The sequence below is a fragment of the Tetrao urogallus genome (genome assembly GCF_951394365.1).
Source record: "Tetrao urogallus genome assembly, chromosome: 3".
In the NCBI taxonomy this organism is placed as follows: domain Eukaryota; kingdom Metazoa; phylum Chordata; class Aves; order Galliformes; family Phasianidae; genus Tetrao; species Tetrao urogallus.
In genome coordinates this window covers 22,416,746-22,440,875 of record NC_136815.1, presented here as the reverse complement: position 1 = coordinate 22,440,875, position 24,130 = coordinate 22,416,746, and the positions used below count along the sequence as shown (strand labels likewise).

Sequence of the window (24,130 nt, the reverse complement as noted above, 5' to 3'; positions counted from 1 at the left end):
CACCCCCTCCCAGCAGCTAGGCGGGGCCCGGGTTCAGCACGGCCCCTGGCGCAGAGGGGCGCGGCGGCCATCTTGTCGGCGGGACCGCCTCCTCCGTGGGCGGGCGCGGTTGTGTGGCGTCCGTGGGTGCTCCGCGGGGCCGAGGCAGCGATGAGCGCCGAAGCGGCGGACCGGGAGGCCGCCACCTCCAGCCGGCCATGCACTCCGCCGCAGACCTCTTGGTTCGAGTTCCTGCTGGAGGAAGATCTGCTGGAGCAGCACCTGCGCAAGCCCTCTCCCGGTGCGTGCGGCGCGGCCTGGCCCCGCTGCCGACTCCTCGCGGGCCTCCGTCTTCCTCGGCCGCTGCGGCCCGGCCTCTCTCCGCTCCCTGAGGGCGGCTCCCCTAGGGCGGCTCGGGGCGCGGAGGAGCTCCGTGCCCGGCAGTACCGCGGCTAGAACGTGCTTCTTCTGCGGCAGTCATCCCATTTAGTCACCCCGTTGAATCTTCTCCTGAATTCGGCGTTTCCTGGGTTCTACCGGCGGGCTGCGGACGCAGGGACGTCTGTGACAGCGTTGCTTCTGCAGAAAGTAGATTGAAGCGCAGTCAGGCGAGATCTCTTGTTCTCGCACCTTATGCTGCCCTTTTCCAATTAAAAATATTGATTGTTGATTGTCTGAAGTTCTTCAGAACAGCCCTGTGGTACTGAAGAGTCTTTTATTGTAGGGAGGAGCATGTTTGGTTTTCACATATCCCCAAAATCAGACAAATGGTGTTTTCTGAGCGTATTCAGAAATGCCAGAAGTTACTCATACCTACTTGTAATTCTTCTCAATGTTTTGAAAAGTGGGTGTGTATTTTTACAGTATCTTATATGATTTAGTAACACGGCATTTATTTTCCATAGGTGCATGTACTAAAATTTTGCTGATGCAACATACAAGAAATAAATGACAAAGTATGAGTGCCGTGGCTGTGGGCAAGTAAATGTGAAGGCTAAATAAAAATGCCAGTCTGATTCAATATAAACAAATACCATTTGGAATTAGAATCTGACAGGTGATTGTGTTGTCTGTGTAGTTGATAAGGAGATGAGATAGTTTTCCTGTGTAACCTGCTGTAGGGAACCTGCTATAGCAGGTGAGGTTGGACGTGGTGATCTCCAGAGGTCCCTTCCAACCCCTATGATTGGTTCTGTGTGTGATGATCGTGGCTGCAACAAGAAATGAATTTCTGGGCTTAGCTGCCCTCTGATGAGCGCCTGTGTTCTCTGCAGATCCTCCTCCCGTGCAGCTGATCGTCCAGTTCCTTGAACAAGCTTCCAAACCATCAGTGAATGAACAGAACCAGGTCCAGCCACCTCCTGATAACAAAAGAAACCGCATTCTGAAACTTCTTGCTCTTAAAGTTGCTGCTCATCTGAAGTGGGATTTGGATGTATTGGAGAAAAGGTACAATCTGTATAGCTTCATACTAAAACTGCTGAATGACAGAGTTACTTAGATTGGAAAAGACCTTCAGTACCAACAAGTGCAACCACCATACTCTACAGAAAAAAGCATCTGGTGTACAATAGGCTTTACATACACTTTAGCTGTATGTGAATTTGCACAAAAGAGCTTTTTTAAGGCTGCTTCCCTTCTTGCAGGAGGAACTTGTGCTGGCATTTATTCATGGCATGCTTCCTGTCAGTGCCTTTTTAAGCTACAGGCATAATTCTGATTCTAGACTGAGCTCTACTGTATGACAATATTGTAGTGATTGTAGGATTCGGTGAGAATTTTTGGTCCGTTTGTGGTGTGTTTTGGTTTGTTGGGTGTTTTGTTATTGGTGGTTTTCTTTGTTTGTTAGGTTTGTGAAATAATCCAAAGGCATTTCAGTTACTAATAGAGCGTCATTCTACATAGTAGCAAGAGCTCGTCTTCTGTGAGCTCATGATCCTTCAGATTGCTTTTAGTTGAGAACAAAGTGGGATTGGATTAAAGTTTGGATTATTTAAAAAAAAAAAAAAAAAAAACAGATTGGGACCTTTTTTTCTGAAATTTCTGCTGTTATGAGCAGTTGAATGATGTTCAACTATTGAATGTTGAAGTCACAGTGTTTCAGCTGTTTTAAATTATATCATAGAAGCTAGAAGTGATAGCACTCAGTCTGTCTGCCTCCTGGTTTTACCAAGGAGGGCTCTCTCCCACCTGGCATCTGGTTTCATGTACTGCAGCTTGCAATGGAACTACAGGGTGCTATTCCAGTTCTTAGTCTTACCTTTGCTGTTTGATGATGGATAAAGGGAGTAGAAAGTAGTAGAAAGGCAGTAGAAAGGGAGATAAGCCATGACAGCACAGAGAGATGTCCTCTTTATGTGAGTATAGTTCCCTGTGAATGGAAATTGTTTACCTTCTGGATGTACGATCTGTGATTGCTTTGAGACTTCCTCACTAGCTGGGATCTGCTGCAGTAGATGAGTTGTTGGGATGTGTCTGAAACAGACTGATGCAGCATGCATGGAAGTAGTTCAGCTCTGTTGGAACAGCTTTCCTCTTGGATTTATCTTAGGCAGATAGCAGTGGTAACCGTTTTACATCCCTGATCTTGAATGCCATCAGATGCAAAGCATTTTGTTCTGCTGAATTGACAGAGTTCATATATTCTAGTGTTCAGAAGAAAGGTTGAGGGAACTGGGAAATGAGAAGGCTCCAGGTAGACATCATTGAGGCCTTCCAGTATTTTAAAGGAGCATATAAAAGGAGGGGAACGACTGTTTTTGAGGTTGGATAGCAATAGGACAAGGGGAATGGTTTTAAACTGAGACAGGAGAGGTTTAGGTTAGATATTAGGAGGAAGTTTTCAAATAGAGGGTGGTGACACACTGGAACAGGTTGCCCAAGGAGGTTGTGGATGCCCCATCCCTGGAGGCATTCAAGGCCAGGCTGGATGTGGCTCTGGGCAGCCTGGTCTGCTGGTTGGCGACCCTGCACATAGCAGGGGGTTGAAACTGCATGATCATTGTGGTCCTTTTCAACCCAGGCCATTCTATGATTCCACACTTTGTAGCTGCTAAGTAATAAGAAGTACCGAGTACCAACGTCACATAAACATTCCAGAAGTAGGTTTACTGTACCAAGCACCTTATTCTTTTATCTTTTGTAGCTTATCTGTTCCTGTATTGAACATGCTTCTGAATGAGCTTCTGTGCATCAGCAAGGTTCCCCCAGGGACTAAACATGTGGATGTTGACCTGTCCAGCCTACCCCCAACCACTGCCATGGCCATACTACTCTACAACAGATGGTAAAGTACTTTTAAGGCAGCGGCCTTAAAACCCCAATATAGCTGTATATTTGTATGCAGAATGAGGGAATCTCAAAGTAATATCAGTACTGTGGTCTCTGGGTGGATTATAGTGAGGAGCTAAGTCAGAAAAGTGATTCTACAGCTGTTTCTTTTTCAGTAAAGTAGTCAAGGGAGTGGTTTGCATATTCATAAAGATAAAAAGATATTGCTGCCTTTTAACTTTTTTTAGCATTTCTAAAATAGTACAGGATGTATTATAGGGGGTAAAAGTAAATATATGATAAGTTGATATTTTAAGAAGCTAATCTTCTTACTGTACTTCTGAGGCTCCTGCCATTCTTCACTTAATTTTCTCCCCTGTGTAGGGCCATAAGGACCATTGTTAAAAGCAGTTTTCCTGTAAAGCAAGTGAAACCTGGTCCGCCTCAACTAAATGTGTAAGTTACCAGTACAATTCATTTGGACTTAATATGTATTTTGTAATCAGAAATAGAACTTGTAATTGGATTAAATCATGCTAATACACAGTTGTTCAACATGGTTAATTGTGATGTGGAAAACTTGTGTTTACTTCAAGTATATTCTTTGTCAAGTACATTTAATTTATTTGTATGTGTATGGTTCTACTTCCTTAGTATCTTATCTGTGACTTTGTAGAAGTGTGAAGAATCATAGGAGAAAGGGAGATGGCAGTTTCTATGGGACAGAAAGCTTATTCTCTAGTTAAGCAGGCAGTATTTCTTACATCCTGCTCTGGCTTGCTTAGTACAGTTTTATTCTAACAATTTACCACACTGTATATCTGGTAACCTGAGAAATAATGAAATTATTTTATTGGTTTCATTAGGCAATACTAACTTAAAGTCAGTACTGAGTTCACGTGCTAGGAGTTGTGCAGCTTCAGTTACAGCCTGTTCTTGGAATTGACTTTTACATTCCACATTTCTCAGATAAAGTTGGGAGCATCTCAGTGGTGCTTTTCATGTGTTTTGGGGGCTGTGGATGCCCCATCCCTGGAGGCATTCAAGGCCAGGCTGGATGTGGCTCTGGGCACCCTGGTCTGGTGGTTGGCGACCCTGCACATAGCAGGGGGTTGAAACTAGGTGATCATTGTGGTCCTTTTCAACCCAGGCCATTCTATGATTCTATGATATGATTCTATAATGGCACTGTTACTGGGATGAGTCTGTTAAGTGCGTTGATTGAAAATACTGCTAGAAATTCTATTAGAAATCCTGAAGTGTCCTGTCTGTATCCAGATCTGGTTGTGATTTTGCTAGCGAAGCTTCAAGAGACTTCAGGATGTGCAAAGTGATTGCTTTTGCTGATATCAACAATCTGATAAAAAAAAATAATAAAAAAGGAAGGCAATGAAAACATTGAAACTACCTTTAAATGAAATCATGTTCTCATCTAAAACCTTTCATTTTATCTTTATATAATTTTTATTTCAGATAAAGATAGCTAAGAATATTCAATGGTCTGGCATAGTGATGTTAAAAAGTTAAAAACAAAAAGTATTTAGGAATTAATTGTTGTGGCCTAGAGCAACGAAGTAAAGTAATGTGATGGTTTGCTTTAGAACTGAAGTGTTGACCGCATCCCTCTTTCTCCAGGATGAACCAGATGCAGCAGGAAAAGGAACTAACTGAAAACATCTTGAAAGTGGTGAGCTTGTTTGTACTTTTTACGTGAATATAAATGTGATGTGATTATCTTCCTTCCATTCATATTTACAGTTTTGTTGGATTTAGTACACTGAGGTGATGTTAGCTACTTCTAGCAGCTCCTACAGTTCCTTCGTGTTTGTTTGGGATGGTGTTGCTCCTGTATTGGATGTTGTGTGGAGTTTGTTTTGTGAGGTTTAGCCATTCTTTCTTCAGTCCATGCATGGAGCTGTACGAATCAAGTAAGCCTCTACAAAAATCAATGTGTAATTAATAATTAAGACCATACTATACATGAGCTATAGAAGTGTATGACAGCAAAATAGGGCACAACTTCTTTTTAGAGAAAATTTAGTAGGGATGTTTTCTGTGTGACATTGCCACCAGAATGCTAGGGGTGCCTAATGTGTTCCACTTCGAGAGAGGCAAAAAAGGGGAAAGAATAAAGCCTCTACTTCCATAAGCAACTTAGCTCCTTTCACTACTCTTATATTTAGAATCAATTGCAGTCACTGCATCGATTCTTTTCTCTACGCTTAAAAAAGAAATCTCAAATAAGTGAATGTAAATGAAGTTTTACCAGTTTGTCATAAAACGTGACAAAATTTTGCTGTTTGAAGAGAAGCTGCTTTGATTTCAGCTGTGAAATAATAGCTGAGAATTTCCAGTCCAACTGTTGCATAACTTCATGCTCCAGAAGTAGACAGAAGCATAGGTGAAACCAAGAGAAAAGTATTGTTTCTATTGGAAGCTCTGATCCTGTTTCTCTGAGCACCTGAAATGGCAGTGACACATCTGTTTCTGTACAAGAAATACATGTGCAGTGAGACAAGTGTGCTAAATAAATTCTTGGCTGCCTTTTTATTTTGCTGTTACAGTATTAAACCCAAAGCTAAACTCAAAACTAAGAGATTTATTTTTTTTCTCAACACATTTGAATTATTGTAGTTGAAGGAGCAGGCTGCTGATTCCATCCTGGTGCTGGAAGGAGCACTTAAACTGAATAAGGATCTCTATGTGCACACTATAAGAACTCTGGATTTGTTAGCCATGGAGCCTGGTATGGTGAATGGAGAAACAGAGAGTTCCACAGCTGGGCTAAAAATCAGCGCAGAGGAGATACAGTGCCAGGTACTGTACATTCTAGCCTGAAGCTTTCTGTTTACTTCTGTTTCTTTAGACAAATTGTTGTGCCACGTTTTGAGGTAAGCTGTAGTATTTTTCTGTTGATCTTTTCTTTGTTCTATCTGTAAAGCAATAAAATACCATTGACGTCATTTTCATGCTGATTTATGCTTCTGTCAGTGTTGTAAATATTATCACTCTTTTTTTTTTCCCCCAAAACTCTCACTTTTTCTCACTCTGGAATAAAGCTCTGTCTGACAAGGGCTGCATTGTTACTCATATGTGGAAATCATTCTGTAATTTTGTAATGCCCATGCAGAGTTACCTGTACAGTGAGGTGACGGAGCACTGGAACAGGCTGCCCAGGGAGGTGGTGGAGTCTCCTTCTGTGGAGATGTTCAAGACCTGCCTGGATGCCTACCTGTGCGACCTGGTGTAGGGAACCTGCTTTGGCAGGGGGGTTGGACTCGATGATGTCTGGAGGTCCCTTCCAACCCCTACAATTCTGTGATTCTGTGAGATCACAAGTAGAGAGGAAATAATTGCAGAATGTGGGGAAAGATGCACAGTGTGTGCACCAGCTAAAAATGTGAAGAGTGTGTAAGAAAAAAAAGGGCTGAAATACTTGATCTTACATGAATTTCTGAGGTGATGCCTTTTATACCAATGCTGTTTGCAGGTTTGCTATGACTTGGGTGCAATCTACTTTCAGCAAGGAGCAACAAACGCGGCTCTTCATGAAAATGCTAAAGAGAAGTTTTACAAAACAAAGGAGTTGATTGCAAAGGTAATGAGTGTTATATTACTATGTGTTCAGCACTTCTAAGGGGAAAAAAAAGATTTGCTTCCTTCTTTAGCAGCATAATAACTGCTCTAAGTGTTTATTAATAAACATCACGGGATTTTTGATGACAGTTTTGGGTTTTTTTTGGGGGTGATTTTTACATTGTGCTCTGTTTGAAATTATATTGATTAGGTGTGATGTGTCACTGTTTTCTTCTGGTTTGTGTTGAATATTATGTGAACTGCACTGATGCAAGAAGTGCAATGGTAGCGCCTTCAGTGCTAGTATTAACTTGGCTGACCAGTACAGTACGTTCTGTGTCAGTAGTGGTATTCTAACAGTGACTGTGTGTTTTTGAGGAAGAAAACCATATCAACAGTAGGCACTTCCTATTCTTGTTTATCTAACTTTCCATTGGAAATCAGATTTCTGTTTTGTTTTGAAAGAAAACTTTTTCAATTACAGCTAAGATATGCTTCCTTTTACATTTTTTTTAATCTGTATTTCCAAAACTGCAAAAATCAAGTTTTATTTTAATAGACAAAACACGATCTGAGCTGTGAAGAGGCACATACAAGAGCATAAAAATGTGTCCATATGCACACTTTCTTTACTGTTTTTTGTGGTGTTTTTTTTTTTTGCTGCCAGGGGAAACTGCGATTTTTCCATTTGCGTTTCAGAATTAAGCTCATGTTCCATAATATTTTTGATCACTAAGATTTAATGGACTGCTACTTTTCAGATTGGTTCATCATCGCTTCATTGTACCATCGATGAAAAACGGTTAGCTGGATATTGTCAGGCTTGTGGAGTTCTTACCTCATCTGATGATGATGCATCTCAACAGGCAACTCCGTATAATCAAATCCATAACTGCATGAAATCTGGCAACTATCAGGTACTGTGGTTAATGCCCACTTACAGTGGAGAGTTATTTTTTTTATTGGTGATTCCATCTGATCTGCTGGGAGTTTCAGGAAATACTTAAGTGTTTTGTTCAACCATTAACATACTGTTACAGAACTCGCTTCTATAGAAATATAATCTGATATGTATCAGATTAAAATATTTTGGATTCCAGACAGTGTAAATAATTTCTACTAGCCTCTGAATGGCTTTTTCAGGTTAATTGTGATTCTTTGGATTTCAAAGTATGCTTCTGAGTTATGTATGTTTTTATCTCTGATTCTCTGATGAGAAAGAACATGTTTGTTCTCTTTCTAGTGGTGTGTAGTGACTTTATTGTTATACAGTAAAACGTGGGTGTAAGCTGCTTCACTTTCTATCTGTCAAAACATTCAAAGAAAATTATTTTATCCATATTTGAACTATCCATTGAATGATTCCAGTTGTCTGTGTTGCAGGACTTGGTGAAGATATTCCTTGAAGATAACCTAGCCCTCAGTTTACCCGTTCAGTTCAGACAATCTGTGCTGAGGGAGCTGTTCCAAAAAGCTCAGCAAGGGTGAGACATAATTTAATGGTTTATGCAATGTTTATGGAAATATATGTACACACACATATGTTTTTAAATTTATATCTAAGTTAATACCTCTTTGAAGGTCTTCTGACACTTGAAATCAAAGCTGATAAGGCTTTGATCACTGCTTACTGAGCAGTGATATTGCAGGAGATGTGGACTTCATTGGGAGCACTGGCCCTGCAGTTTGCCTGTGATTAGGTGCCCTGTGCACTGCTGCACCAGCCCAGTTCTGGAGGATCAGTGTGGGAATTTTAGCAGAGACAGATATAGATAATTAAGCATGGCAGCTTGAGGATGGCTCCTGAGAAGTGCTAAGCTTGTGGCCATATCTGAAATTCAACCTTCCGTGGAATTTAGGATCTTGAATCAGGGCTCTGTGGAAGACACGTTGTTTATTGAAGACAAGTTGTCTCTGAGGTGAAGGTGCCTACAGGCATTTCAGTTACAGAGAGTAAGGCTGTATTTCACAAACGTGGGAAGAAGAAGATACTGATTATGATGGTTTCAGTTTTCAGGATCACAAGGTCTAGAAAAGGATCTTAGAGGCTGTTTTTATCAACGTACTCACGTATGTGAGACACGCAGCCTAAGAGGAGGGTTCTGTAGATTGTTCACTTGGGTCTTGGGTAATATATAGATTCTGAGTCATTTTTTTTCAGAGGTGTGGACAAAGGCTCCAGCCTTGTCTTGAGATCTGACATGTAGATCTGTAGATTTGCCTTGATACCAGCTGTGTTTGTCAGAGAAGTCGTGATCTTGAGTTTTGTATTCATGCAGGAATGATGCTCTGGATGAAGTTTGCTTCAAAATCTGCGTGTGCAACACCGTCTGTGATGTACTGCAGGGTCAAATAATTGATATTCAGTTCTGTCAGCTGTTCCTCAAACCCAACAAAGAGAAAATAGACTTCCTCCTGGAGGTAAGGAATTATCATCTGAAACTAGAAGGGGAAATGGTATTTAATGGAGTAAGTCTTTCCCTCATTAACTGTATTGCTGTTTCAAGAAGCACTTGCTTCTGCAGCGAGAAGAATGCGCTGTAAGGTAAATTCTCAAACTTTATTCAGCTTCACTACAGCTAACACAAATACACTCTGTATTGTTCTTCTGTCTGTATTAATGGTTCATCTGCTGGACTGAAGCTGTGTTGATACATTGCTTCATTGGATTTGAAATTGCTGCATTTCCTTCCTTCATTAAAATGCATAGCAATGTTATGGAATGTTTATTTTGAGGAACAAAGAAATGAAGTCTCAGAGAGAGATTCTGGGACAAAGTAATCCGTGAAGGTGACCACACTTGCTGGCTTTTACAGCAAACTGGCCTGTCGTGAAGCAGATCAGTCACTGTACATGTGAGACTTAAACTCTTGCCTTCAGTGAAGCTTTTTAGGAAACTCTTGCTACTTAGTCTGAACCTGCTCTTTTTGTTGCTTTGCTAGTATTCATATCTTCTGTTGCTTAATTTGGGTCTTGTCTTTTGCTTGTCAGCTGCAGCTTCTCTTCAGTTTCTCTTCAAGTGTGTGTCAAAAATTGACTGATGTATTCTGTACTTCAGAGCCAGCAAAAGGTTTTCCAACTGTTTAAATTAGAAGTGAACCTATTTCTAAAAAAAAAAAAAAAAGAAAAAAAGATTTCTTGAAAGCTGGCAATTATCAGCTGTTCAATTCTCTTGAAATTCCTGCTTTTAAAAAAAAAAAAAAAAAAAAAAAAAAGTTAATCCTAATGGGTCTTACAGTTTTGCACTTGGAAATGTTAGTTCATTTCTAATCTCCCACAGGAGGACTTTATTACGTACTTAATGATATTTTTGACTGACTCACACTGTGACGTTCAGTGTTAGCAGGCCTGAATATCTGAGGAATTGGCAAAAAAGAATATGGATTATGTCAAGGAAGGTCACAGTTGTGTGAAACAGCTTCTTGTATCCGGGTTGAAAGAGATTCTTATCCATCTGTGATAGCTACAGTATTTATCAGGTAACTTTGTTACCTCCTTTGAGAGAGAGGGTTGCTACCTGATACTAACCTGGAGTTAGAAGACTGGAGAGCAACACTGTCTGTAGCAAAATATTTTAAGTTTTCTGAGCCCTGCTTACTTTCCCCAGGTTTGTTCAAGATCAATCAACTTGGAAACTGCATCTGAATCTCTGAAGAGAAAAATGGCAGCATTTCTCAAGTACGTATTGCTTCTAGGACATCATGCACTTGCATCTTATAAGCAATATAATGCGACATAAGAAGTACTTCTGAGAATTTACAACTTGACAAACAGACGGGTTATTCCTGCTGATTATCAACTTTTTAATTTAGAAACTTGTGTTTGGGCTTGGAAGACCTTCAGCTTGTCTTCATGATTTCATCTCACGAGCTGTTCATAAAGCTTCTGAAAGATGATGAACGGAAACTGCTTGTTGATCAAATGCGGAAGAGATCTCTTCGAATCAACCTGTCCACAAAACCTGTGACTTCATTTTATGATATCCCAGGTAATTTTCAGTGTTTCTATTGACTTATATGTGTGCAGCTGCCTGTTTTCATTACCTGAGGTTACTATGCATAGACCTGTTCTCAGAACGAGTTCAGAGAGAAAGGTTTTAACGTTCTCACCTTCAGTCAGTGCATGCCCTGCCTTTTAAGAAGGTTGTTCTTTGCATCTTAGCTGAGTGAGTACCAGCTGACAAGTGAAAGAGAGGTAAGGCAGTTGGTTTAAACTGGATCTGTCTGGCAGGTGTTCACAGTAAGGGTATTTTTCTGCCTTTGGATTTATCATAGAATCATAAAATCATAAAGTTGGAAAGGGCCTACAAGACCATCTAGTCCAACTGTGCTCCCATCACCATTGCTACCACAAGCCACTAAACCATACCTCGTAGCTCCTCATCCAGACACCTCTTGAACACTGCCAGGGACGGTGACCCCACCACCTCCCTGGGCAGCCATTCCAGTGCCTGACCACTCTCTGAGAGAAGTTTTTCCTGATGTCCAACCTAAACCTCCTCTGGTACAACTTGCGTCCATTTGCCCGGGTTCTGTTTGTTGCCTGGGAGAAGAGACCAAACCCCTCCTCACCACAGCCTCCCTTCAGGAAGTTGTAGGATGCAATGAGGTCTCCCCTGAGCCTCCTGTTCTCCAGACTGAACAATCCCAGCTCCCTCAGCTGCTCCTCATAAGACTTATGCTAGCTCCAATGGCTGATGAGCTGGACCAGGAATACCATCTGGATGAAGTTTTTAACCTATCAGGGTGTAACCCCAATATTTTTCAGCAAGCTCATGTCCCAGATGCAGCTGGCTGACTGCAGCAACACAGCTCAAAGCTGGCGTAAGAAAAAGGCCTACAAGCTGCTGGCTGAAACTGGGAAGAGCAAACCTTTTCTGCTCTAATGCAGTCATATGTTGACTTTAACCAGTTGTGAAAACATATTTTTTTCACTAAAGCAATAAAGAAAGACTTTGTGGTACAAATTTTGAACTTAATGCAGATCTTCAGAGTAACAATTTGCTGTAGCAGGAATAAGGGGATGCAGGGGGCTGCTGTTGTTAAAGAAGGGAATGTTGCAAGCAGCCCCGTAAGTAAGGAGAATTGTGGGGTTAGCATGAACTGTACATAGAGTCACACGTACAAGAGGATGTAAGGGACCTAAAACTGCATTAGCTCTACATGCTACAATTTATTTCCTCTGCTTTTCATCCACGGATCATATGACTTCAAGCTATAATTATGCTACAATTTCATGTCAATTGCAGATCTGAAATAAATAAATTTAGCGAGAGTTTAAACCAAGAATATTTGAAAACTGTTGATTTTATAGGAAAAGTTGAGAATCCAGACACCTCTACCCCGAGGAGCAGGAAGGCAAATGATAAGGAGGAAAATGAATGACTGACTCCTTTCTTGACTGAGTGATGATATATCTCTTTTTGTGGCTAAGATATCAAATATCTCAAATATCAAATGTCAAGGAGGAATATTTTCTCCATTGTGTTGCCCTTTATTTCTGGAACATCAGCTTCAGAGCTGTAATCAAGATGGAGAGTTGGGCAGAGAGGAATCTTACAGTTCAACAAGGGCAAGTACAGAGTCCTGCGCCTGGTGAGGAATAACTGTGTGCTTCAGTATAGGTTAGGGGTTGACCTGCTGGAAGAAAGCTCTACAGAGAAGGACCTGGGTGTCTGGGTGGAGAACAGGTTGACCGTGGCCAGCAGTGTGCCCTCATGACCAAGAAGGCTGATGGTATCCTGGGGTGCATTAGAAAGAGCATGGCCAGCAGGTTGATGCAGGTTCTAATCTGCCCTGCTGAGGCAACATCTGGGGTGCTGTGTCCAGTTCTGGGCTCCTCAGTTCAAGAAAGACATCAAACTATTAGAGTCCAGTAGAGGGCCATAAAGATGACGAGGGGCCCGGAGTATCTCCCTTATTATAGGAGAGGCTGAGAGACCTGAGGCTGTTCAGTCTGGAGAAGAAAAAGACAGGGGGGATCTTATCAGTGCTTATAAATATCTGCAGGGTGGGTGTCAAGCGGATGGGACCAGGCTCTTTTTGGTGATCCCTAGCAACAGAACAAGGTGATGTGGGCACAAATTGAAAGTAGGGAGTTCCATGCAAATACGTGGAAGAAATGTTATGCTATTGAGTGTGACAGAACACTGGAACTACCCAGAGTGGTTATATAGTCTCCTCTAGAGTTACAAGAGCTATCTGGATGCTTTCCTGTGTAACCTACGCTGTGTCAGAAGGGGGTTGGACTGGAGGATCTCCAGAAGACCCTTCCAACCCCTGCAGTTCTGTGATTCTAGAAAGGCATTGGTGTATCCACTGTTCTTAGCTTATTGTTTAAAATATCACATACTGAAGTATTGTAAGGATCTGCATTATGAAGGAATGCTCTGGAGACTTCAGTGCTTTTTTTTTTTTTCCCCTAGCTTCAGCAAGTGTCAATATTGGCCAGCTTGAACATCAGCTCATACTGTCAGTAGACCCTTGGAGGATTCGTCAGATCTTGATTGAATTGCATGGTATGACTTCTGAACGCCAGTTCTGGACTATTTCAAATAAGGTAATTTATTCTGTGTGGTTGTATGATAGAACTGCTTTCTGTGAATGGTAAACATTTTACCACAGATCCTCAGTGCACTATTTTCATTTTCATCTCTCTGCATAATGGTGGTAAAAATAACAACGCATATCTAAACTGACATTCTGTAATGCCTAACCTTCATTTTAAGTAATTGCTGTTTGTATTGCAAACCTGTTGCATGAGAGTAAATTTCTTCAGCTTTTGTTGCTCTGACCAGTTAAAAAGAGAGAGGGTAGATTTTTTTTTTCTTTTTCTTTGGCTTTCTTGTCTTTGTCTCTCAAATGACTGCACGCTCAGCATATGAACAGAGTACAAGACGTAGCCCTTTTTAGGGTACTTCTGTATGCCTGAGCCATACCTTACTGCTGATGAAATGCAAACATTTCTGAAAGATTTGGCACTTAAAAATTCATCTCTCTCCACATTTTGAGCTTTATTTTTAGTATCCAAGCAAATGTATGAATTCTAAACTCTGTTTCTGTGCAAATGTCTTGCATGTTTCTCTCACAGTGGGAAGTACCAAATGTTTATGGCAATGTTATTCTAGGAATCAAAGATAATCTGACTAGGGATTTGGTCTACATCCTTATGGCGAAGGGATTACACTGCTGTGCAATTAAGGTGAGCAAGCCATCCCAACTTGCTGTGAGTTGGTTTGAGCAATTGAAGTTTAACAAGGAGCTGTGTGTGTGATATAATAGTTAAATATTTCTCTCAGTTCTCCAGAGCAAGGATAATGGCTTTCCAGTGAGTTGGGCCTGGAGATAACCTCATTCATGCATTTTGACTGGGATGTGCTAAATGATGTAGCTAAACTCAACACATTGATAAGAAGTGCTGGCTTTTGGCCCGTATACATAAAGGATTTATTAGAATGTTGTTTTATTTGCCTTGTAATTGACTGTTCTGTAGGGAAAAACCAAAATGTCTGCATAATATGCTTATAGACAACTTCTGTTATGTTTTAGCTTGAGCTGCTTGTTTTATTTGAAAAGCCTGAAACTGTGGCAACTGTTAAGCTTAAAAGCAAGTCCAAGGAACTCAGTAATGCAAGTGACAACTGTGAGTTTCCTAAGCAATGCTGGCAATGAACATGAATGCTCCTTCAGCCAGGATTTCAGCTGTGTCTTTCCTTATGAATCCATTCAGAGCCATTAATACGTAACCTCTTCGCTGCAGGATTTTGTCCACGCTAAGCAGCTTTTTGCTGCTTGCTTAGAGCTTGTCACAGAGTTTTCTCCAAAACTCCGTCAAGTCATGTTGAATGAAATGCTGCTCTTGGACATTTACACACATGAGGCTGGAGCTGGTGCTACTGGGGAGCGTCCTCCTTCTGATCTTATAAGCAGAGTCCGAGGATACTTGGAAATGAGAGTGCCTGGTAAGTATGCTGCTCTTTCTCCTGAGATGCAACAAAGCACAAAGCTTCATTAAAAAAAAAAAGGGAAAGAGCAATAGCTTTGTATTTTAGATATTTCAGTATATAACTTGAAAAACAATAGTTTTGGTTTGACATGTTTGTTTTGTTAGTCTTTAGAAGTTGGAAGTAAGAACAGGAGCATCAGGATGGCTGCACGTTGCCGAGCATTGACAGTTTCTGTTGGGTACCACTTAGAGGGTTTGAACAGGACAAACATCTGCACTTTCATCTGCAGAGTTTTCCTGGTCGTTAAAGCGGTCTGTGTGGTTTCATGCTGAGGGAGCTGTGTGGTACTGCTGCAACTGGAGGAAGCACTTGATCCTAATTTGTTTTTTTTGCTTTTCTTGGTTTCTTATAATGCTGTTTTTCTCAAAAAAAATAAAAATGCCTTTTTTTTTTCCCAGATATTCCTCTTCGACAGGTTATAGCTGAAGAGTGTGTGGCCTTCTTGTTAAACTGGCGTGAAAATGAGTACTTGACCATGCAAGTTCCATTACCTCTGGTTCAGACTAATCCTTATGTAAAGGTAATGAGCACTCAGTCTCAAAGCCGTGTCAGACTGTAACTGGCTTTTTCTTGTTGAGGTCTCTTGTACTTCTCAAAGTATTTACCTTTCTGTCATGAGGGTGGCAGTTTCTTTTGTTGCTATAATAAGTGAAATGTAGCAAAGTGGAGGGCCTAGCAAGGCTAAGCAGCAAACCTGTTTGACAGCTGGTAAAAGGCTTGCAGGCCCTGCTGCAGGACAGATGAGACCTTAGGCCAGCTGAGGTTGGTTCCCTAGACAGTGGGTATGTGTGGGGAGGATCCCCAAGCTGAGTGCTGAAACACCTTCCATAAAGGCCTGGACTCTCAGCAGGGATTCAGCCCAGGCTTATGGAGGAGATGTGACTGGTTTAGATATGACTCTTTCTGTTTTGAAAACCCTTTTTTTTTTCCAAATGCACTGTGATAGCTCTGCTTGTGAGCCTGAGCCTGGTGCTTAGTTTGTGGGGGCATTCAAGCACTGCCCTTTGTGAAATCTTGCTTTCAGAATAGTTCTATGGCAGTGTTCTCACATCGGTCAGGCAATGAAGCTGAATGCCGGTGTGTGATGTTCATTTTTGGCCAGCTTTGGTTAGCTGAGGTGCTGCTTAATTTCCATGTTGACCTTTTGATTTCTCTGTGTAGCAAAGAGGACCACTGCAACTTTTTCTCTTATTTCAGGTTATTTATTGTATAGATATCAAAGGGATCGAGTCATTTTAAAACTGCAATTTGTTTTTTAGGTTTTGTGCAATGCATTATTTGAATAAGTAGAACGTAAAGCTTGTTTTCAGCAGCTCTTCATAATGAAGTACCCCATAAGGAAACTGTTAAAGGGAAGAATGCTTTGTTGTTTCATTCCTGTCTTCCACGTTACAGATCAGTGTCCTCTGCTGCAAAGTTCAGCTACATTGATCTGATGTTTGTAGCTTAAAATTGTTTTTTTGGCCATTTTAAATACGAATAATCTCTTCTCTAGTAAACATTCAGAGAAGCTCTGTGTGTTGTGTTTCTTCTCTTGCACTGCATAGCTGGGGCAGTTGCTGGCTGCTACGTGCAAAGAACTCCCAGGTCCCAAGGAAAGCAGAAGGACAGCCAAAGATCTCTGGGAAGTCGTTGTACAGATCTGCAGTGTATCCAACCAGCACAAACGGGGAAACGATGGCAGAGTGAGTTTGATAAAGCACAGAGAATCTACACTAGGCATTATGTACAGGTGTGTTTCCTTGAACTGCTTTTAAAGGTTGTTTGAACTGTGTATCTAACCCAGCAGTTGTGAGCAGTGGGCAGTGTTGGCTATTAGGGTGGTGTGTTGGCTTTTATTTTTGGAGAGAGAAAAGGGGTGGGTGGGATTCAAAGCAGTTTAGATGCCAAATGCGTGATGTATTCTCATGATCAGCATAGGTCATAGAATGACCTAAATGACCTAAAAGGACCAGAATGATCATCCAGTTTCAACCCCATGCTATGTGCAGGGTCACCAACCACCAGACCAGGCTGCCCAGAGCCACATCCAGCCTGGCCTTGAAGCCTCCAGGGATGGGGCATCCATAACTCTTTGGGCAAGAAATCTTCAAGTGAAGTCAATGGCATTTAGAGGGCAGTTTTTTGAGCAACTGGTGGTGTCTGCATTGAGTAGAGTTGCTTTACAGATTCTTTTACATCTATTCTGAACTGCTAGCTCACAGTGTAGATGTCCACATCTGGTTTTAGGTTTTGAAAACTAAATGTTACTCCGTCTTGAAACAAAGCCTGTGGGGAGTGGGAGAAGAAGATATAGTTGAATGGAGTCATTTCACTGTCAATTACGTAACCTCTGCTAGCCTTCATGTTGACTGGTATGACTGATTTAGGGCTCTGATTTGTCCAAACAGTTGATGTTTTTGGGTTCTTCTCAAATCCAAGGCCAACTATGAGCTTCTTGTTATGATAAACTCTGGAATGTGTGGTTAAGTTTATACAAAGAGATTATCATGCCTTTTGGAGCTTGATGAAATGAATCATAGAATGGTTTGGGTTGGAAGAGACCTTTAAGATCATGTAGTTCCAACCCCCTGCTATAGGCAGGGACACCTCCCTGTAGACCAGGTTGCTCACAGCCTGGCCTTGGATGCTTCCAGGGAGGGGCATCCACAGCCTCACTGGGCAACCTGTTCCAGTGTCTCACCACCCTCACAGTAAAGAATTTCTTCCTAATATCTAGTCTAAGTCTACCCTCTTCCAGTCTCAAACCATTTTCTCTTGTTACTGTCCGCCCTTCCAAAAAGTCCCTCCCCAGCTTTCCTGTAGGCCCCCTTCAGGTACTGGAAGGCTGCTATAAGGTCCTCATGGAGGCTTCTCTTCTCCAGGCTGAAAAGCCCCAGCTCTCTCAGCCTTTCCTCATACAGAAGGTGCTCCAGCCCTTGGATCATCTTTGTGGCCCTCCTCTGGACCCACTCCAGCATATCCGTGTCCTTCTTGTGTTGGGGGCCCAGGGCTGGGTGCTGTACTCCAAGTGGGGTCTCATGAGAGCAGAGCAGAGGGGCAGAATTGCCTCCCTCAACCTGCTGGTCACAACTGTCTTGATGCAACCCAGGATACAGTGGCAGGTGTTTCATTTAGCTTCTTTATTTTTTTGAGTTATAAACGTGAAATTGTTAGTAAGTGTGTTGAAAATGATTGAATATTTTCATTTATATACCCTGTATTTATAAGCTTGGAGCTGCAGGGATGTTCTGGCAGATGAAGGATTTGCTTTACTGACTTGTTTCTGTTGAATTAAGTTTGCCTGTGCTCACAGTTGTGGATGGCGGCTCACAGATATTTGTGTTCCTGATTTAGGAGTGAACTGCTGTCCTTCATCAAAAAGCTTCGGGTAAGTTACAGTGGACTTGAATATGTTTGGAACCAGAACTTTCTTTTAGTATCACATTTCTCTGGAATTTAACACGAAAAGTCCAAAAAACGGAATGGCTGAAGAGCTCAGTTTATGGTACCTGTTATACAGCAGTGTTGAAAATGGTCTGAAATAATTAAAGATTACATAAAGAAATTCTCTTGCAGTATTCCCGTGCTGCAGGATTCTTAACAAAATGCTGTCTCAGTAGAAGATCACAGCAATGTCAGAACATACTACGTACCTTTAAAGCACAGGGAGAAAAGTAGACTTCCCTGATTTCATGGGAATATCTTTTTTTTTTCTTTTCTTTTCTTTTCTTTACAGGAACCATTGGTTTTAACTACAATATTGTCCCTGTTTGTCAAGCTTCATAATGTTCGGGTTAGTATCTTTCATACGGATGGCGTTAGGATTTCTTGAAGCACTTACCTTTGTAACCTGCTTTATTGTCCCCTTTTCCTTAGGAAGATATTGTGAATGATATTACAGCAGAGTACATCTCCATCTGGCCCTCGTCTATTCCCAAGTAAGATCATTAATTCCAAGGACGACTTTAAAAATGCATTTAGGCAGTTGGTTTAATTCCAGTTGGTGTGCAGAAGTTATCAGTGTTAGTGTGACTGTTGGCATATAAGGGCGTCACTGAGCCCTGTTGTTTGCAGATAGATTGATCTGATTGTGTGGAAGTTTCTGTTCCTAACTTGGTGGTATTGATGGAGATGCAGGTACAAGAAACCGGGTTATTATTTAGTTTAAGTTGTGTACTTTACTAGGCCCTGTGTAGCTATGTGAGCTCTGATATTTTAGTACTAAGTAACTGATAGAGTTTTGAAAGATGTCAAAATATTGCCAAAATATGAAGTGGCACATGGCATGTTTTGGTTTGTCTTGGCCAGACTGACCTGCATCTCTCCAGTCCAGAGGCTCCATGGAGCTGCAGCCTTGCACAACCATCTAGGAATTCTTTTTTCTCCTTTTTTTCCCTTTAGCCTTCAGTCAGTGGATTTTGAAGCCGTGGCTGTTACAGTGAAAGAGCTGGTCAACTATGCACTGACAATCAACTCCAACAACCACTTCTGGTTAATTATCCAGGCAGATATTTATTTTGGTAAGCGACGCCAGTATCTTTTTTTTGTTGCATGCGTGGGGGCGGTGTTTATTTTGTAAAGTTTGCCTGCCTTCATAACCCTCCTTATAGTTCCTTCTATGCAAAGAAGCTTTTGTGATGTGACGTCAGAGTCTTTGGGGGCAGTAGTGTAGGTGACTTTGCCTAGGAGGCTGTCTGAGCTGACAGACAGCTTTCAGTGGATCGTGTTGATTTGCTCCTAGGGTAAGGGAAACTTTCAGAGTTGTTGATGATTTTGCTTCGTTCAAGTGGTATATTAGTGTAATATTAGTATTTTATTAAGTTAAAAAAAAGTTTTGTGGATAGTGTTTGTGTTCGAATGTGGAGATCAGCTTTACTGAAGCAGAAGATGAGCAAAGAGGATCTGTATCTTATACAGGAGGTATGTAGGGTTTGTAAACGAAGAAACGTGAACTGGTTTGGTACTGGTTGTGATGGGAAACCCTTTCCTGTCTTTCTGTCCTCAATCTGCCACTTCCCCTGTGCTTATCCCAGGGGCTCGTAGCTGGGAGCAGCCAACAGCACTGGGATGTGGAGCAGTTCAGATTCTAGGCACTGTGACATGCAGCTGGACTGCAGCAGTTAGCACTGCCTGGGGAGCCTGGCACAGCCTGGCTGGTAACTCACTGCCCTGTCTGGAGTCAGGCTCTGGAAATTTCATCACTCTCTCTACTTGCACTGTGAAGTATGAACATTCACAAGCCAGCCTGACAAATACGTGCTAGAGAATGGTAATGTTAAAACTGCCTCCAAAGCTAGTTGGGTATTTCTTGTGCTTCAGTTACCTATAGATTCCATTCTAGTGGAATTCAGCATTGAAGCTGGATTGTTCTTCTTTGCCAATAAAGCAGGAGGAGGGGGTGCTTTGCCACTGCCGTCCATTTGCTGTGCCTGCATCTTGTGCAGAAGGCAGGGTGCATGGTTCCAAAGCACATTTGAATGGGAGGATGGCTGTGTCATGCAGGAGTGTTCCACAGGGAGACAGATTTATCCAGAAGGTGCTCGAGGTGGGACAAGGGGTTGTAGTCCCGTGGCTGGAGCTCCCCTCTTAAATGTGGGAAAGTGATTCAGGGTTATAAACAGGCAGTGTTTACTACTTCATAGAATCATAGAACAGCTCAGGCTGGAAAAGACCTTAAAGATAATACAAGTCCAACCACAACCTGACCATACTACCCTAACTCTAACAGCCCTCTGCTAAATCATGTCCCTGAGCACCACATCCAGACAGATTTTAAACACATCCAGGGATGGTGACTCAACCACCTCCCTGGGGAGCCTATTGCAGGGTTTAACAACCCTTCTGTAAAGAAGTTTTTCCTGATATCCAACCTAAACTTACCCTGGTACAACTTGAGGCCATTTCCCCTTGTACAGTCACAAGAAGAGACCAGCTCTGCTCTCAGTGCAGTCATTTGTCAGATATTGGAAGAGAGCAATAAGGTCTCCCCTCAGCCTCCTTTTCCCCAGACTAAACAGCCCCAGTTCCTTCAGTCACTCCTCATAGGCCATATTCTCCAAACCCTTCACAAGCCTTGATGCCCTTCTTTGGACCTGCTCCAGCACCTCAATGTCCTTTCTGTACTGAGGTGCCCAAAACTGAACAGAGTACTCACTTGTATGAAGTGGAACAGCATCTCAGGGAGAGGAGGTTTATATGGGGTACCTCTGAAGCTGGTACCTGAGAGAGCAGGGGTACTTGGGCTGCCTGAACCTCCCTGCCACCCATGTGCTGAGTTCCAAGAAGCAAACTCCTTTGCTGCTCTGAAGCTGGTGGGCTTGGGATCAAATACCTGGAAAATGAAAACAAATTCTCAGAGCTCAGACCTTTGCCTGTGTTGGCAGTTTGCCTGATTGTGTGCTTTTCTACAAATGTTACTACCTCTCGTGTTTTTACAGCTGGCGTGCAAGTCATCTTCTAAATAGAATTTAGCTAACAGGGTCTGAATAGTTCTATAAACAACTGATCTGAGTCTTAGAAATGAACTGCTCTATTCAATTGTAAGTCCTTGTTTTGCCCTTTTTCCGCTGCAGCAACAAACCAGTATTCGGCAGCCCTTCACTATTATCTGCAGGCAGGAGCTGTGTGCTCCGATTTCTTCAATAAGATGGTGCCACCCGATGTGTTCACTGACCAGGTGAGTTACGGTGTTGGAATGGAATTTAAGTGTGCAAGTGGGATGGGATGGATTCAGCATTCCCATGCTCTGTAGATATGAATTTGCTGCATTTCAGCAGGTGGCAGGAAGAAACTGCTTGTCTGTGTCCAGGGCAGGAGGTTATTTTCATATCCTGCTCTGTTGCTTCTGCTTGTATGCTTCTGTCTGTATGGGAAGTGAGCGTTCAGCCTCTTTTTCTTGTGATTTTTGACCCTTCATAGCCCAATCAGAGCTATGCTCAGTGCCAGGCTGCAGCCGTCCAGAGCTCCTGGCAGGGATGTTGTGCCTCGGTGCTGCAGCTTGCTTTGCAGCAGCCCCTACCACGAGTGCAGTGCTCTGCTCTGTGAGCTCTGCTGGGCTCAGCTGCATGCTGGAGTGTGCCCAAACACGAGGATGAGGGAAGGGGTTAGAAGAAGGTTGATGTATAGCTGATCCTACTTGAAAAATGAACAGAGATTTGTTGCTCGGTCTGTTCCATTGCTAACAGTTTGAAAACTTTCTTTAACCATTCTTAGGTGATAAAAAGAATGATAAAGTGTTGCTCCTTACTCAACTGTCACACACAGGTAAGAGCCCAAGTGTGGTACTCAGGAAATGGCATCTGTAAGCATTTTGAATTCAGAAGCTACAGGGAAACTTTGTAAAAGTAAAATTGGAGTCCAGCTTTCCTTGCAAGTGCAACCTGCAGTAAAATCATTTGTTCCCATTGCCTGTAGAATATTTAAGGACCCAAGTTAACAAGTAAATAAATGCACGCTTGGAAATGATCGTAGAATGATTAAGGTTGGAAAAGACCACTGAGGTCATCTAGTGCAACCATCAGCCCATCCCCACCATGCCCAGTAACCACGTCCCCTCAGTGCCACGCCTGCGTGTCTCTTGAACGCCTCCAGGGATGGTGCCTCCCCCACCAACCCGGGCAGCCTGTGCCACTCCTTCACTACACTTCCAGAGAAGGAATTTTTCCTAATATCCAACCTGATTATTGCAGAAATAGAAATAGTCAGAGGTGAATCGTTTTGGTTTTGTCCCCCATTTATTTTTAATATTTAAATAATGGTAGCCTTGTTTCACCTGCTAACTACATGTAGCAATTGAGTGCTCAAAGCTTATAGTAGCTCCTATGTCAGACGTTAGTAAATACATTTAGAAACCCCAAAGCCTGGTCTGTCCCTTCCCGTTTGTCTGGAAAAGTCTTTTTTTAAACTTTTTTTCTGCCCCCTGCTCCATGAGGGAAGGAGCTCTTGCCTGGGTCTGGAAGCTGGATGGGGTCACTGCATCTTGTGGCAGACTCCCATTAGTGGGGGCTAAGGCTGGGAAAGACACCTCAGCCTGTCTTCATGTCATAGGATTGTTTAGATTGGAAAAGACCTTGAAGATCATTGAGTCCAACCACAACCTGACCATACTACCCTAACTAACAGTCCTCTGCTAAATCATGTCCCTGAGCACCACATCCAAACGGTTTTTAAACACATCCAGGGATGGTGACTCAACCACCTCCCTGGGAGCCTATTGCAGGGCTTAACAACCCTTCTGTAAAGAAGTTTTTCCTGGTATATCTTTGTAGGTGGCTATTTTGTGCCAGTTCCTCAGAGAAGTAGACTATAAAACTGCATTCAAGGCCCTGCAGGAACAAAACAGGTAATTATTACAGTAAAACTTACAGGTTAGACTAGTAACATGTTGCTATACAAACATTACATATATAATTACATATATAATCACCTGTGTTTTCTTTCAGTCATGATGCCATGGATTCATACTATGAATACATCTGGGATGTCACAATCTTGGAGTACTTGACATGTATCCTTTCAATAGAATGCTGCTAATGCTTAGGCTGGAGAAAGTGAGTAGATCTTACACCTATGCTTGCCTTAACTTCTCATTAGATCTCCACCACAAGAGAGGTGAGACAGACAAGAGGCAGATAGCGGTGAGTAAACGCAGTGCTTTGGGGGAGGAGTTCTTGAACACAATTGCCACTTCCAGCTGTAATTGTATTTCAGTCTGAAGGCTGTGTTAGGTGCATGTGGTGGTGTAGGGCAGAGGGCACAAGGTGCTGCAGAAGTATCCACCCATCCATCATTTTGTTGACTAGCACTGGAAACTGTAACAGAACAGCTGTGTGCAATAACTGTTACTACTGCTGTCTTTTTTTTTTTTAAGATAAAAGCTATTGGGCAGACAGAGCTGAACGCCAGCAATCCTGAGGAAGTCCTACAGCTTGCTGCACAGAGAAGGAAAAAGAAGTTTCTTCAAGCGATGGCAAAGCTTTATTTCTAGGCTAATGCTGGAGGACTACCATAAAACACATGAAAAGGGACAGAAAAACCTCTTTCAAGATTTTTTATTATTTTTAAAAATTCATTTAAATTTTTATACAACATTTACAGTCTGGTATCTTTCTTATAGAAATAGATGAAATATTATAATAAAACACCATATCTTTACAAACTGTACAGAAGCCCTAAAACAATAACTTCAGGTATTTCTGGAAAGGACTGTTTGAAGAAGCCCTGAATTCAAGTTTGCAAAGGTGGCAAAGAAGAGTTTAATGAGTTGCTGCTGTAGTGCAGCTTCTTGTGTTGCTCGATGCTGGGAATTGGCCCTATGTG

The 24,130-nt window shown here is 42.1% G+C and overlaps 1 protein-coding gene across 1 annotated transcript; it reads left to right on the top strand.

Moving 5' to 3' along the window:
* Positions 1–150: 150 nt before the first annotated feature.
* Positions 151–23,798, top strand: INTS8 (integrator complex subunit 8; the record flags this gene model as incomplete). Its single annotated transcript, XM_079534016.1, has 27 exons — positions 151–280; positions 1,254–1,428; positions 3,125–3,265; positions 3,634–3,705; positions 4,885–4,936; positions 5,884–6,066; positions 6,740–6,847; positions 7,587–7,742; positions 8,209–8,309; positions 9,105–9,246; positions 10,433–10,503; positions 10,638–10,813; positions 13,250–13,383; positions 13,915–14,025; positions 14,584–14,785; positions 15,229–15,350; positions 16,378–16,562; positions 18,167–18,200; positions 18,549–18,605; positions 18,689–18,750; positions 19,214–19,332; positions 21,385–21,488; positions 22,025–22,075; positions 23,080–23,153; positions 23,254–23,318; positions 23,405–23,448; positions 23,682–23,798. The coding sequence occupies 27 exons, from the start codon at positions 151–153 to the stop codon at positions 23,796–23,798; spliced, it is 2,988 nt and encodes a 995-aa protein (XP_079390142.1).
* Positions 23,799–24,130: the final 332 nt, after the last annotated feature.